Source organism: Rhinolophus sinicus, linkage group LG11 (assembly GCF_036562045.2).
Source record: "Rhinolophus sinicus isolate RSC01 linkage group LG11, ASM3656204v1, whole genome shotgun sequence".
In the NCBI taxonomy this organism is placed as follows: domain Eukaryota; kingdom Metazoa; phylum Chordata; class Mammalia; order Chiroptera; family Rhinolophidae; genus Rhinolophus; species Rhinolophus sinicus.
In genome coordinates this window covers 46,385,107-46,401,328 of record NC_133760.1, presented here as the reverse complement: position 1 = coordinate 46,401,328, position 16,222 = coordinate 46,385,107, and the positions used below count along the sequence as shown (strand labels likewise).

Here is a 16,222-nt window from a genome sequence, read left to right as displayed (position 1 = left end):
AGGTTTGGGCAGGCTCCTCACTTTCTAACAACTGGTTGTGGCCTTGGCTCTTCTGTGTCTGCTGTCCCTTCTGTGCCTTGGGGACTCCGAGAGAAGTTCAGCTCTGTCAGTTTCTATGGAAAATAATAAAAAGCCCTTCTCAGCCTGGGTTCACGAAGACGGGCTTGTCTGATGCCTTATGAGAAAGGGTGGCACAGTGGGCTGCACCCCAAGCCCTTAAAATAATCAAGGGCCCTCTGGGGGCCTCTTTGGGCCCTGCACCACCCCCTTCCAGAGCTCCCAGGTCTGCTCCCTCACTTTGCTGGCCAGGGGGCTCTCCCAGGTCTCTGTTCTCACATATACCACCCAAGACCCTGGACATGCACGGCAGACAGCCCGGCCGTGGGTTACTGGCACCTCTGACAGCGGCAGCCGTTTTCTTCAGCCGCGCATGTAGAAGTGAGCCACACGGAGTGACCAGTGCACGTGTCATAGGTGTTTAACCTATGTTATGAACCTGGGTGATGAATTTACAGCAACTGAACACACCCATGTGCCTGGCACCCTGACCAGCACGCAGAGCCCCGCTGCTCACCTCCTGCCCCAGGGAGCGCTGCGGCTGCCCGCTCTTCCCGCCAGGGGCGTCACAGCGCCGGGCTCTGGGTCTGACCTGTGTCCTCATTGCGCTTTTGTAGCTGTAGATCTCTATTCCATCATGTGACTGCGTCACGGTTGCCCTTTCTGCTCTTGATGGGCATTTGGGTTATTTCTGCTTTGGGGCTGTTGGTGGTGATGGTGTGTCTTTCGGTGACCACGGGCGTGGATTTCTACCGGGAGTGGAACGGCTGGGTAGGAGGGCAGGCGGTGCTGTGTCCAGTTTCCCACAGCGGTCCTAACAGCCTGCTCTCCTGCCATCCGTTATGGCAGCGAGTTCCGGTTGCTCCAAGCCCTCACTGGCACTTGATATTTTTTTCTGTCAGTTTAGCCTTTCTGTTGGATATAGCTGCAGTGTGTTCTCAAATTTATTTTTTCCTTTTAATACCTGGTGACCACAGACATTTCCTCCACCCCCAACCCACTGCCTCTGCCAAGCCTTTATCTGTTCTCTGTATCTATGAGTCTGGTGTTTTTTCCCAGATTCCACCTACAAGTAAGCTCAGCGTCTTTGTCCTTCTCTGTCTGACTTATCTGGCTGAGCATAACGCCCTCAGGGTTTATGCCCGGTTCCTCCTCTTTCATGGACAACTAACATTCCATTGCACATACTCATGAACACCACACTATCCATTTGTCCACCGGTGGGCGCTTACGTGGTTTCCATGCCTTGCTTATTGTGAATAATGCTGATACCTGCGCTTTTCAAGAGCAAACACACACTTTGGTTCAACAGCATCGTCACAGGTGAGCTCTAATCAGGAGTGGGCACCGTGCCATTCACTTTCCATGTTACTGTCAACACCGCTTTTGGGAGCAAGAGTGAAGCCCATGGTGGCCGGTGTGGCCTGGCCCTGCCTCACCTCACACCACGCTGCCCCAGCTCTGCCCACGGCCCCCCTGGGCCTCTTCCATTGTCACTCCTGCCACAGGGTGCTTCCTTACCTGGAACTGTCCTCACCTCCCCACCTCCCGGTAAATCCTCTCACCCCTCAGACGGCTGGTTTCGTGTGGTTTCCTCGGGAATCTTCCATGCCCCTGATGAGGTCACGTCTCTGCGCTGCCCATCCTCTGGCACACGTAATTTTTCACTTCTGCACATGTGTTCGGTGTCTTACTTCCCCCAGCCTGGAAGCTTTGCGAGGGAGGGGACTGCATCTGGCTTTGCTCTCCATTGTATCACATAAATTACTCTCCTATCAACTAGGATTGGGTGAAGCACCGAGTGACAGGAAACTCAAAATAATGGTTACATAAAGAAAAGCACATTTATTTTGTCTCATGTAAACCAAGCCCAGTGATAAGGGGTCCAGTGGCTTACCCAATGGTTTGCACGGGGCCCCAGGACGATCGGAAACCTAGACTTCTGCCACCCTCTCCCCTGGACTTGAATGTCATGTCTGTGATGGCTGCTTCGGCTGTCACTGCCAAACCCCAGCAAGCAGGGAGGAGTCCGTGCAGGTCATGCTTCCTCCGTGTGGGGCTGCTTCCAGAAGTTGCACGGACCACGTCCACTTATCTTTCTGCCTCTCCACTACGTGTGCCAGGCAGATGGGGAGATGTCATCTATTCTGGTGACTGTGTTCCCTGCTAAAAGTTGGGGTTCTGTTTCCGAGAAGGGGAGAATAACTAGCAGTGCCTGCCGTAGCCCTCACTGAATATTTCTTGAATGGAGAAATGATTTCATTTAATACAACAGTCCTTTGAGGTAGGTGTTATTATCCCCATTTCACAGATGAGGACACTGGGGCTTGGAGAGGTTTAGGCAACTGCGCAAGACAGTAAATGGGTGGACCTGGAACACTGGGACATCAGGCCCCAAGCTCAGGTCGTCTGCTGGCTTCCTGTGGCATCCTGAACACTGTCGTAGCCGCTCTGGGTCTGCTTCCCATCTGTACACTGAGCCTGCGGGCCCTTTCAGCTCTGACCATCTGCGTTCCCACAACAAATCTGAGGTCCAGCACTGGGAAGAGCCAGAACCTTCTGGTTCCCAGCCTGGGGCACCCCCAGGGTATGCGGGAAGTTCAAGGCTAGCTCCGTGGGGGGCCTGGCCCCACTGCTGTCCCCGAGGGCTCCAGCCGCCCGGGGACGACCTGCCCCTGACATCAGGCTCCCACGATGTCCTGCTTACAAGGAGTTCCTGACAGCCCACTGTCCAGGATCCCAGCAGGGCCCCTGCCCAGAGGCTGTGCATGAGTCAGGAACCGCTGGGGACACCGACCCGTCCCTAGGTGTCTGGTCCCAACCAGCTCCTCCTAGCAGGGCCCGCCTGCCTCTGTCTGCCTTGCACACGAGCACAGGCAGAGCACGCTCCCTGCCGTACCAACGCATCTGCCTCCACGGGAGACACACGCCTTTGTGTAACCCACAAGGAATCTGGCCTCCAGGTGCAAAACTGTCTTGATGACGGTCTCCCCAGAACCAGTGAGTTCCTAGACAGGGCTTTCCCTGCTGCCACATCACGTGACATGGGCTCCCACACATGTCGGAACCCCTCTGCTGGGGGAGGGACTCAACTCACCTCCCATCGTCCACTTAGCCACTCGCCAAGTATTTGTTGAGCATCTACTATGTGCCACATTGTGCTATGTGTAGGGCATATATTATAGTTATGAGGAAAGTGAGTCCTCGTGGCCTAGAGAGGAAGATGGTCATTATATAATCACCTCAATGAACATTTGATTACAGCGGGGACCCCACCCAGTTCTATGCACTTGTTTTCGCCAGAGATTGACTAAAGGCTTTCTATGTGCCAGGCTCTGTTCCATGACAGCGTTATCAGAAAATCCCAAACGAGGCCAGGGGTCAGGTTGCCAGAGCTATTCTGGAGGATGGGAACTAACTAGGAAGGTTAGGAGGGAGCCCAGGTTGGGTGCGTGGGCGGGAAGAGTGCTGTGTACTACACGGGTACAGGTGCTAGAACTCAGCAGGTGTCTTCAAGGGGAGCCGTGGGCCAAAGCATGGAGAGTAGAGTGGACCGGGGGTGGTGCCAGTTCCCTGTGCCATCTGCTAGTCCATTTCCACTGGTCAAATGTAGCCCCCCAGCACGTCCTCTTCACTTCCTGCCTTTGCGGCCCCAGAGTCGCCTGCATGGGCCTGTCCATGAGTGGGGAGGGGCTGCTGGGAGGTGGGCATTACACGGCTGAGGATGGGACTTCGGCCCCGGCTGTCACCCCCTCATCAGCTCAGTGTCTTACCTCCTGGGGCCACATCAGAGCAGCAGTGACTCTGGCACACGGAGGCTGGCCAGGTCTGGGACCCGGTGGTTCTGGCCTCTGAGCAGGGCTAACACTACAACATCGGAGGGCGGTTACGTCGGTCAAACTGGTGTGCAGTTTCTCACAGTGCTGGGCACGTAGCAGGCGCTCAAACACGAGAGCGGTACCAGCTCCCAGGGCTGATGGGTTGGGAGGGTGTGGGAGGTGCTCCCGGGAGGACTCCTGGACGAGGGGGCCTGGAGCTGATGCCTGCAGAAGGACTCTCACGTCCGTGGGTCTCACGGCAGCCAGGCCAGGCCAGCAGCAGGTTGGAGACTCATTTGTCTCACATACAGGGACACTGACACCCAGAGAGGGTGAGTGCCCAGCCTGAGGGATCCCCAGCAGAGCTGGGATAGAATGGGCTGTCCTTGACCTAAGAGGAGATGGGCTTGTGGGTGGCAGGGGTGGGGACTTCCTCCCTCTACCCCTAGAACAGTCCCCCAGAGAGCATGGGCCTGGAAGCGGGAGTTCCTGCTCTGCATAGCTGGATGCCATTGCCAAGTGCAGGGAGTCAGGCAGCCCAGCACCCTCCCCGCAGAGGATGAGGGAAGGCAGGCCAGCTCGACAGCCATTCTTTACATGTTCCCACTGAAAAATAAAATGAAACCGTTTTTTTGCTGCTTGCTTTTCACTGGTCCACCAACTGCTTTTCATGTGATTCTGAAAAGGTCATACAATTTTTAAAGAAAAGGAGAAAGTGCTCTTTTCCTTGGAAAGCTGTGGTCTTCTTTAGATTTGCTCTCCAGACATGCCTCCGGGATTCCCCTCGGTGGGAGCTGGGCGATTAAACACTGGGGGACGGGGGGACTTGAGACTTCCGAAAATGCCAACGCCTGCTCCTCAGCCCCTGACTCAGACATCGGGTAACTGGGCCTTCCTGCTGTGTCTCTGTTTTGTTCAGGGGACTGGTCTGCCAGGGCAGCGTCCTGAAAGCCCATTAGAAGTCAAGGCTGTGGTCCGTGCGGGGAGGAGGGGCCACAAGGAGGGTGCTGGGTGCCGGTGTCACAGTGTGCTGGCTTTGGGAACGTCCAGAGGGCTGCCTGTTTATGATTTGTATACTCTTCTATATGTCAACCACACTTCAAGACGTCGAAGAAAGGAAAAAGGAACTAGTTCACCTTGATTATTGCAGGGCTGACAACAAGCGTTTCCTTGTAAAACAGGGATGACCACGTGTACGATGGGGAAACCGAGGCTCAGGGGACGCTCCAAGCCCGAGTGGAGGCTATACATTGAGTCAGGAGTAGGAGTGACTCTCTTGCCCCTAAAAAAGCCAGCTTCCCTTTTCCCCAAAGAGGAACAAGTGCGTTTTCCTGACACCAGGGAAGGCCCTGGAACTGTGGTCCCAGGTGGCAAGACAGATCCAGGCCTGGGTGCGGGAAGGTCTGAGGTGGTCAGTCACCTGTGCAGCGGCCAGCTCTGGGTGGACGAGGGCCGATCCCCACCAGCCATCCCGGAGCCTTCTTGGAGCCAGGGTTCTGGGAGGAATGGAGGGGGGTAGCAGGTGACGCCGGCAGGCACTGCCCATTGTCCCCACCTCCCGGCACTGCCATCTGCCTGTGGTGCTCAGGCTGACCTTCAATTCCAAGGGCCTGGCATGGGGGATAAGCCGGGAGCTGCTAGACAACTGGAACCCACTCCCAGGGGAGTGACACCCGTCTCTGCTGGGAATGCGACCTGGGCCTCACCTCAAGGCGGATGGTGCGGGGACGCAGGACAGCAGGCCTCTGTGCTCTGCGCTTGTCCTGCCCTTCTCAACAGAGTGCTGAGCCCCTGGGCCCCTGGCCCCCTTCGTGTTGTGTGGGGCAGTGACTGGGGTCTGCAATGACCAGTTTGGTGTAAAGAAGCTTGCACGCCCAGTGGGGGCCGGTCACTTCCCTCCCCCGTCCTTTTCATTCAGGAATTCCTCGGATGCAATGAGACCTAACTGTTGCCGGGAAGTGAGGACACACAGCTGGGCTGGGGGGTGGGGGCAATACCTAGGCCAGCCCAGCAGGGGTGCAGGAGCTGGAGGGGCTCCTCTGGCCGCCCCTCAGTGCCCCCGAGTCCTGCCTCTGCCTCCTTAGACTTGAGAAACACCTCAGTTCAGGGGGGGTCCTGGGGAAGGGCCCTTACTGGAACTAGGTGCACCCTAGGGGGGCACCGGCCAGCCTGGGAGGCTGGAAGGTGGTCTCAGGACAGTGCAGGACTTTCCACGGGGCCAGGCCCATTCCTGATTCATCCTGGTTACCAGACCTCGTTATAGGGTGTTAGTTCTCAACCTGAGAGCACATTGGGGTCACCAGAGTTAGAGAAATTCTGGGGTGTGCTCAGGGGATGGGTATTTTAAAAGCTGATTGTCCGGGTGACTAAGGCACAGCCAGGTTTGGAAACCACCAGCTCTAGGGCCAGCAACACCACTTCCATTCCCAGAGAGGCTGAGTAGCTTTCTCAAGGTCACACAGCACTAGGTGCCAGGGCAGGGCCCATGCCCTCATGGCCAGGGCTGGTTTGGAAAAGGGGCCACTCTGGCTGTCCCTTGCCCCCAGCACTGCCCCCTGCACACAGCAGCTATTGAAGGACAGCTGGTGAACAGGGAAGTGCAGGGCTCAGAGGAGCTGGAAAGAGGAAGCAAGCAGGCGACGTGGGTGGTTGGGGCAGGTTCCTTGGGCACAAAACGCTAATCAGCACAGATGCCCCGCCCACCTGCGAGCAGAGGTGTGGCCTGTCCTGCCTTCCTGAAGGGCTGGCAAGGGCAGAAGGACCTGCTGGCCAGGACAGAGACACTGGTTTTGTGAGCAAAACAGCATCTGCAGCTCCTTGCTGCAGCCTTTTTTGGTGGCTGAAACCTTAGACTGATCCCGGAGCCAGACAGGCGGGCAGACAAGCACATTCTTTTCAAGGGAGGCCTCCTCCTCCTCGCTCTGGGAGCAGGGAGGGGGAGGGCAGGGCCTGCCCAGGCCTGACCCCAGACGGGGTTTCAGGCAGTGGAGCCCAGCACGGCTCCCTGGGGACTTGCTGGGGGTGGGCAGGAAAGCCCCCAAGCGTCTGTGCTGCGAGTCCTGGGGGAGGAGCCGGGAGGGGGCCGACTCAAGTTGCCCCAAGGCTTTCGGCTCCAGCACTGGCTGTGGCCTGGGCAAATCCCGGCTTGTCCAGCCTCAGTTTCCCCAGTGACTGCCACCAGCCCTGGAACCAGAGGTGTCAGAGGACTGGAACTGGAGTTGTGAAAAGGCTGCTTTCAGTTTTCAGAAACCATCAAAGGTCATTTCACTGATCTCTCTACCCAGTGAAGTGGAAGGTCGGGGTGATGCACACACGGGCTCACTCCAGACAGAGCTTCTGTGTTGCGGGCCAGTCCACTTTCTCTTTTTAAAAATGTGCTCTCGGCATCCTCCCACAGGAACAGGGCTGGACGTGGGCCCCTGGACTACGCAGGAAGGTGGGAGGTGGGAGGTGGGAGGCTTCCTTCCACAGCTCCCCTCTGCAAGGTCAGCTGACACCCTCCACCTGGGTCTGGGCTCCGTTCTGCTCACTGATGGGGGGAGGGGACTGTCTGAGGCACCATTCTGGCTGCCAGGTCACCTGCGGGGGCGGGGGGAGTGTGCCTTGGGGAGGTGGGTGGCATGGCTCTTGAGTCCTGCACACACTGGCAGCCCTGTGCCCCAACCCCTCCCACATGGAGCTGGAGAGCTATGGGGTTCAGAGAGCGCTGTCGGCCCTGAATCGGCTTTCCCACACATCCTGGGGCCAGGCAGGTTGGCTGGCTTCCTTCTGGTTTCCCCTGGCGATGACACCTGAAGGCTCTCCTGGGCGCCGTCCTTAAAGGAGCAAGGCCCCCAGGTCCTACTGGACTTCCCCAGCCTGGGGGAGTCGCAGGCACAGGATCTGGACGATGAGATCTCTGACCGTTGGTCAGGGGAGATGTGGGATGACCCGTGTCCACAGGGCTGCAGACCGGGCCACGTGGGGCCCTGATCTGGGTGCTTCCCGGTATGAACACAGCAGGAACTGCTATTCTTAGACCATCCTGCCTGCTTCGCAGGTGCCGACCAGGCCTGGTCTCTGCCTGGCTAGGGAACTGAGCTAAGCAATTCACATTAGGGCGTTTTAAAGACAACCTCCAGAGAAGTGAGGCTGCTGGGAAGGAAGTGGCCTGCTTGAGGGGGGGCTGGAGCCCTCCCCAGGTGGAAGGAAGGGGTTCTTACACCATTTTCTGACTGGGTGGGGTGAACACTCCCCAAGTTGTTTGCACACAACTTTGGGATCTGTCTACAGATCCGAGGAGCCTCCCCCATTCAATCTGGACGTCTAAGGACAGTGATACAAATGTTACCCTTGATTGTAGGAGGTGTAAATGCAACTTGAGCCAGCTTAAGCAAAAAGGGAAGTGTGCTAGGATGGGGCATCTAGGCATGTGAGGAAGGGCATGGGTGTGACCAGGTCTCCATGACAACAGGAACCTGGAACTCATGCCACCAGGAATATCGCTGTCACACTTCTGCTTCTCTCCTACCATAGACCAGCTTCCCCTGTGGCAGGAAATGGCCTCTATCAGATCTGGGCGTGGGACTGACATTCCTCATCTCCCACCAGCAGAGGGGAGCAGCTCTGACTGGATCTCTGCGGCCTGGCTTGGGACAGGTGTCTGCCCCTGGCCAACTAGTGGGTAGAAGTCCAGCCCCTGCTTGGCTCAGCCTGTCAGGCGCCTGTGCCTGGGCCAGAAGGTGCCAGAAGGTGCGCTGCAGGCTGCAGCCTAGACGGGAAGGGGAAGGGAGCGAGCCAGGCAGACCCCCCCCCCACCCCCCAGACCGACCACAGCAGCGCAGCGGCTTGCCGGGTGCCACAGCCAAGAAAGCACTGTCCGCAGGTCAGTTGAGCAGACGTTTATTGGGCACCTGAGTGCAAGGCACTGGACTAGGTGCCACGAGAAATACAAAGTGAACACATACGGTGCCTGCCCGCAAGGAGCTCACAGTCTGGAACGGGAGGTGACACAGTACACGTCAGCCGCAGGGGTCACAACACGGCGGGGCCAGGGTACAGCGTGGCCCCAGGGCTGGGCCTCTGAAGGGGGGAGCCGTTTGGGAGAAGCGGTGTTTCTAGCAGAGAACACGGAGGCAGGAGCCCACAGGTGACCAAGAACACACGAGTGGCTGCAGGGAGCGTGGGGGTAGGGCTGTACAAGTGGACAGTCAGGTGTGGCTGGGAGGTGACCGCCAAGGATCCCAAGCTTGGGACGTCTGAACTTGATGACCTGGCCCAGGGCCACTGAAGACCACTGGGTAAGAAAAGGGGACCAGACGTGTTCCTGGAAGATGGTTCTAGCAGTGCCGGAGTCCAGGACGGAGAGGGGCAGCTGGGTGCGCTGACTGGTCAAGGGCTGATGCCCTCATGGAGGTCACGAGGGATGACTGGTGGGCAAATGGCAAGGAAGGGGCAGGGGTGGACGAGGGGAGCTGTGGCTGGGTGGGCGGGAGAAGACAGGAGGCAGATGCAGGAGGGGGTGTGGGGATGTCCTAGGGCTTCCAGGTGGGGCTGGAAACGCAGCCTGAGGGGCAGGGCCAGCGCAGGCGAGAAGCCCCTGCAAAGGGGCAGCGGAGTAGAGAAGAGCGGCGCCCCCTAAGGGTGAGTGGTTTCTCAGAACGTGGGCCGGAGCCTGCAGATTTCCAGGCTTTGCTCCAGGGCTACTGAATCAACACCCTGGGGTAGCGCCCAGCAACCTGCATTTTTAATAAGAGCCGCCCTCCCCACCAGGAGGCCCACAGCTGGTCCAAAGTGTGAGAACCCCCTGTCAAGAAAGGGAGGTGTTAAGGAATGGCCTTGGGGTACAGGAAGGAAAAGGAATGAAGACCATTTAGGAGGGAGATCTCAGAAAACAGGGAAAACAGGTCAACGACATGAAATGCCATGCTCACTGGGGGTGGACGCTAAGGACCCAGGCTGTCAATGACTAGACCACCGTCCACGCTGCAGTGGAGGCCAAGTCTGCACCCAGGGAGTGACGGAAACGAGCAACGGACGGACATGATACTTGGAGGAAATCGGCTGATTTCAGTCTAAAGGATCTGAAATACGCAGGGAATGAGGAGGTAGATAATGAAGAAATGACTGAACACACTAGTTAGGAGAGGAGAGGAGCCCTGACACAGGGAGGAAGGAAGGAAGCCAGAGACATGGACTTGCTGGGGAGACGTGGGCGTGGGAAGGCATTCCCGCGGGAAGGCCACCTCTCGGAGCCGTGTGGGGGGCAGGCTGGTCTGAGGTGAGAGGCAGAGGGCCTGTGGGTTGGGAGGTGCTGAGAGCACCACGGAGGGCATGGTTCCCACGCGTGGGCTGTTTTCCACAAGTGCCACAATGTGCTAAAGTAAGCAGACTCCATCCGTCCTCTCACTGACAGCAGAGGCAGCAACAGGCCCAGGTCCCCAGTGACACGGCCACGCCACAGGCCAGCCAGCCAGACCACACTGAGCTGTCACCCGGGACGGCTGAGGCCTTCCTACTGGCTCTCAGGCCGACCCTACCAGGTCGCAAACACAGGCTACCTGACATAAAGGCCAAACGAGTCTCCCAGAGGAGGCGGCCTGGGGCCTGGGAACCCACCAGCATCACATCACACCTCTTCTCCTTTAAACTTGGACAACCTCTGCTGAAGGAGGGGGCAGCCACCTACCGCACAGGGCTGCAGGACACAGCCAGTGCGCATGGCAGCCCAAGGAGTCACAAAACGAGGGGGCTTTGCTGCCGACATTCCCAAGGGGGCTGAGAAATGTACCCCGAAGGCAGACTCTGGAGAAGTGTTTATGCAGCATCTACACTGAGCCTAGTGCTAAGGGGAGGCAAAGAACAGGTAATGACGCTCTTTCAATGGTAGGAACATCGAGGTTTTAAATATTAACTAGATGAATTTCAGAAAAACCTGTGCATCATGTTTCATATTATAATTTATCAAGGTGAGTAATGCTTTTCTGTACCCCTCCCACTTAGTCTCCTGCATTCTTCGTCCCCACAGAGAAAGAGGAAAGGGGCAGGGAGCAATCTCACAAATATGAAGAGCCTCACACACGCCAAAGGTCAAAGGTCAAGTCACTTCAAGAGCCTAGAAAACTCCCAACCCCTGGGCCTCGCCAGGTCCCTGGGCCTCGCCAGCTCCACCTGGCATCAGCGGAGACTTGCCCCCTTCCAGGAAGGCCTGTGGCTAAGTCTTGGAATGAAGGCACGCCGCCTGGGTCCTTCTCTGAAACAGAAGAGAGCTACTGGATAGCCAAGGCTGCCGGACCAAACCCAGGCCCAGAAGGTCGGTCACTGACGCAGCCCTGGCCCTGGCAAGTCTGCTGTGCTTCTCAGTGTCACTGGTTCTGAGGCCGAGGCACAAGGCTGTGCCTGGCGTCACTCCCTGGCCCACCTCATCTTCTACCTCCACGTCCACAGCTGGGGGACTCAGGCCACCTGCCCCCAGCGACTGCTGACACTCAGCTGCACGTCAGGATGCACCCAGAAGGACCCAAGAGAAAACACTGTGGAGTAGAAGGTTAGCCACCTGGAGACTCGGGTGCATCCCCGGGGGGTGCAGGTACCAAACCTGCCGACAGAAGCCACCCAGCTCTGCTCACGGCACACAAAGTCCCCTCAGCGCTGGTTTCTGGGGGCTGGGAGACGGGATCAACAGAGCAGACATGGACTGACCGTGAGCAGCCTGGGGAGAGAACAGATATAAAATACAAAGCCCTTTGAAGGTCCAGAGGACAGTAAAGATGTTAAGAATTAATTGCCCAGGAAAAGAACTTCACTGACACAGAATTTGGGCAACACTGAAAACACAATACTAAGATATCAATTCGGAAAGGCTCACAGGAAGGGCAGCTTAGGAGGACACTAGAGACAAACGCAGGAAAAATAAATACAGGGCCCTGGGCCCCCACGGAAGCTACTAATGCTAGTTATTGGCTTGGGTCATTTTGAAAATAGAAAACCATTTTTTGGCAAAGCTGCACGAACTTCACATGGGGCGCTTCCCATGGTTGTGGACACAAAAATACTATAATAGTGGGGCTGTGGAGTAAACTCCCCCAACACCACCATTATCTTCAGAGGAAGGTGTGCCTTCTAGTCAGGTCAGGAATGAGGTCTCAGCCTGGCGGAGTCGGAGCACTAGACCAGGAGTCTGCCCTCCCCCAGCCACCACACGGCCCCCTCTGTGGATGGGGGGGAGAAGGGTGGTGCTGCATGAGCTCTGAAGTCTTTTCCAGCCCTGCTGGTCTGGAGTCTAACTTTGCCCTGGGCACTGAGGGCTAGGCACAAGGTGCCATCTAGTGGCACCCTCGTCCACTCTCACAAATGGCTCCAAAGAAAGACCCCACAGGAACAAACCCAACTCCTACTGACTTGAATTCCAGGGGTGAGGGCAGAGGAGGGGGTGGGGGGTGTACACTTCATGTTAGTGGATGCGACATAGTCATCTCAAGAAAATATACTTTAAGAGGTCTTGCTTTCCCTAAGAAAGCAACTCTTTTTTTTTTTTTTATTTAGAAAGGCTAATTATATCCATTTGTCAATATTTTTAGCTTTAAGGAAAATAGTTTAAAAAACATAAAAATGTAAATACACGTAAGAGTAACTGCTATTAAACAGTTCTGAACAGGCAGAAAAATGTACTTTCCTTTTACAGAAAATGTTCAATCTGTAATAGCAGCATAATTTATATATAGAAAAAAGCTGGCTTTGAAAACCCAGATTTTTATACACAAAACATCTGTTTGTTTTTTCTATATACAACAGCATCACCTCCACTGGGAAGTGGGTTTCTTCACATTTTGTCACCCCCGCTGTCACGCGGACCCTGGCTCGAGTGTGAGCTGCAGCCGCGCTCAGCGCCGTCAATCCAACACCATGGCGGAGAGCGCGTTCAGATCTTTCATGTACGGATGGGCCCCCAGGATCTGGTCGATTTTCAGTCTCTGCTCTGAGTCTGGGAAGATCTTCAGGAGGGCTTCCCTCAGCTCGCTGGTCTCCGCCGACGACCTCTGGGCTGGCAGGGGCAGGCTCTGCAGAAGCGGGAAGCGGGGCTGCTGAGGAAGCCAGTGGCTGGGTGGGGGGCCCTGCACCCGCGCTGCAGGCTGGTGGCTGGTGCTGGCGGCCTGGGCGCCAGGGCCTCTGAAGCTGGGGTCAAACATGCCCACGTTGGGCAGGGCGCTGAGGAGGGGCTGCATGTCTCTGTGGATGGAAGCGATTCCTGGTGAGCGGGGGTACAAGACAGACACAAACCCTGGAGAAGCCCCGCAACCGACCGCAAGGCTCAAGGTGCTTGGCTTCCGCAGGCAGGATGGACGGCTGTGGCCCAGGAGGGGAAAGCTCCCACTCCAAGCCCAGGCTTGGTGGGACTGGGAATGACAGCTCTGCACGAGCTACTCCACTCCCAGGCCTGCCGGCCACCACGAGGACCGGCCCCTTCCAGCTGTCTGGCTCTAAACCAGGGTCTACCACAGCCACCTGGGGCTTTCCAAAGCTATGGATAACAATCTCTGGAGATTCTGGTTCTGTGCGGGGCCCTGGGTGACAGGTCTCAGAAAAAGGCACGCCCTTTGGGCAGACAGCCCCCACTGAAGTCTGGGTGAGGCACAGGCACCCACAACCTGTATGCACATGGGTGTGTGTGAGTCTGTGTACAGGGCGTCTGTACCATTAAAACACCTCCCACTTGACTCTGGCTTGCAGCTGACAGATGGGGCTGGAGGAACACTTCTGCCAACTCCAAAAGCTCAACTAACCTCCAAAGTGAGTCCCTCTGTGAGGGGAGTTCCCACTAACTTCTTAATCAACGAGTTAACTGCCTTGTAAAGAGCCACTAGCTGAGCAGGCAGGACTGGCCCTGCGGCCAGGCTGCCCAGGTTGAGGGAGGAGCTGGAGAGCTTGCCATCCATCAGGTCGGGCCTTAAAGCTGGCCGTGGATTTCAAGTTAAGACGTCTGGAAGAAAAAATGAGACGTACTGACATCCAGCAGGTGATAAAATGGCTGTCATTCTCTGGGGGCAGGCAGAGAAGCAGGACCTCGTCTGTGTAATAAAACCGAGGGCTCAAAAGAGAAAGGATTCACAAGCGCAGGGAGCTGAAATCAGGCTGGCCTCCTGTGCAGAAGATACCTGTGTGTGAAACCAGCCCCCACAGCCGAGTCTGAACCTAGAACCCGCAAAGCATCTCCTTATAAGTGGGAACAACCTGTTACAAAGTCTCGCTGCCTTAAAAAGCCGGGAGAACCGGGCCCTTCCTCCTAGCTCAGATCCCACTGTGACCCCGTGTGAATATCTGCTGGGAAATACACAGAAGTTTAGCCTATTTTAGTTTTTAAAAAGAGAAAAGGATCTGCCAGGCACACAGAGGACTTTAGCTAACAAAGCCCATTACCTGAGAATTCTGGAAACAAACACTCTCAACGTGTCTTAAACAACAAAACACTCAAATCACAACGAAGAAAACCTAAACTACCCATCAATTTCAGATAAACAACACAGGCTGCCCCCCTCAGTGGAGGTAGAACGTAACAGAGAGCTCCCCAGTAGTGATTCCTGAACAGTAAATAAATTCACAGAAGCACAGACAGCACAGTCAATGCACCACGACTCCGGAAATGAATATAACAAGATATTCACGCCCACGCCGTGATCCTCAGCGGCATTCCTCAGTAAGTGGCCACCAGCAGAAACCTGCTTTCTTTTCAGACCCCCAGAAAAAGTTTGGCTCCCCATCCTCTCTTAGGGTGAACACCAAACAGACCACAAACGAAGACTTCGTCTTTTGGGGTGCTTAGTTTCCACATATGACATCAGCACTAAATCTAAGGCTATATCTTTAAAAAAATAAAAAGCCATTTTTAGGCTTCAGAGACAGCACTAAAGCACAAAGAACTTAACTGAAACAAACTTATATAAATACAAGATAAGCTGAAAAAGGAAATACCTAAGGAAGACTTCCTTCCGAAGAAATTCTTCCAGTCGAGGTCCACTTCTTCCCAGAGGGTCATCAGGAACCATAAAAATGTCCCCCACAAAGGTATACTGGAGCAATCTGCAAGAGAATGTCGCCCGGTTGGAGAAGCTGCGAAGCTTTGATGGCTGCAGAGCTGAGAGGAAGCCTCTCAGAGCAGCCATCCAGTCCCAAAGCCCCTGTCACCTATAAAATTGTAACACTGCTTAATTGCCTAACGGACAAAAACACCCCCAAGTTAAACCATGTTCATTTCTCTTTTGGACACAGATAGGGTAGAGTAAGAAACTTTTATCAGTTGTCTGTCACGTTTCCTCTCAGGACTTGCAGACTTTTATCTGGGCTTGGGAAACAGTTCTTCTCTTAACAGGGCTGTTAATATAACTTAAAAAACCCAGACTTAGAGTCAACTTAGGGCACAACAGGTGCTCAACAAAGATTTACTTTTTGGGTAAGTGTGTCTGACAAGAGATCAATTCTGAGATGTCCTGAATGAAATCAGAGGCCGGAGAGTGAATAGCCATTAACAGCTGTGGGCCAACCGACAACACAGCACATTCCTGGACGTGCGTCCAGCTTTGCAACAACGTCTGGAGGGCCACCAGGCGCCACTGCATCCCTCTTACGCATGACCTTTCAGGATTGTTGCCCCCAAGCAGCCAAAGTAGTGAAACCTCTTCCTTACGGCCTGTGTACCCATCCGGCCGGTGTACCCATCTGAGAACTGCCCCGCTCCACCTTTCCCCACCCCACCCCCGATCTGTAGCCAGGGTAAATTCTTTCAAAACAACTTGTATCTTTCTTCCCCAAATATAACGTATAAAAGCTCCTGTCAAGTCCAGCTGCCTTCGCCTTTGAGCCCCGAGGCTGGTGCTAAAACAGCACGCCACCCCAGGACCTGGTCCTTTTCTGGCTAGCATACGGCTCAATAAACCCTTTCAGAAAAGCTTTGGGCCTTGACAGTTTTTTGTTTAACATGCCCACTGGCAAACCCACTGAACACAGTCTTTTAAAAAAGGAAAACAATATGATATATGAAGAAATAAAATCTGAGGTCAGCTGAGTATCATTTATCAAGTCTGGGAAACATACAAGAAAAAAGTCCAAGTGCTCGTGTTTGCTGTGCAGACCTCTGCTTCTGCCTTGTTCTGTGGATTCTGAAAGCAACGGGCTGCTGCGCAAACCTGCATGTGTAGTACACAGACAGGTGTCTAATAAACACTGACACCGAGCCCAGGGCACAGATCCAACAGAAACATGTCCGAGAAGATTCATGGCTGGTTAACTATGCCCAAAGGTCAAAGGCCAATCCTAGTTCGGCTTTCAACAGCAGCTTTTTAACAACATATGGGTCAAAATGCATATAGTAATTA

General features: G+C 55.2%; 1 protein-coding gene across 2 annotated transcripts in view; it reads right to left on the bottom strand.

Moving 5' to 3' along the window:
- Positions 1-8,740: 8,740 nt before the first annotated feature.
- N4BP1 (NEDD4 binding protein 1) overlaps positions 8,741-16,222 on the bottom strand; it is a 39,474-nt gene continuing 31,992 nt past the window's right edge. For both annotated transcript variants that reach the window (XM_074314944.1, XM_074314945.1), the window contains 2 exons: positions 14,823-14,930; positions 8,741-13,082 (listed from right to left, as the gene is read on the bottom strand). In XM_074314944.1, the coding sequence (XP_074171045.1) occupies positions 12,746-13,082; positions 14,823-14,930 (445 nt within the window). In that variant the 3' untranslated portion in view covers positions 8,741-12,745. The remainder of the gene's footprint in view (positions 13,083-14,822; positions 14,931-16,222) is intronic.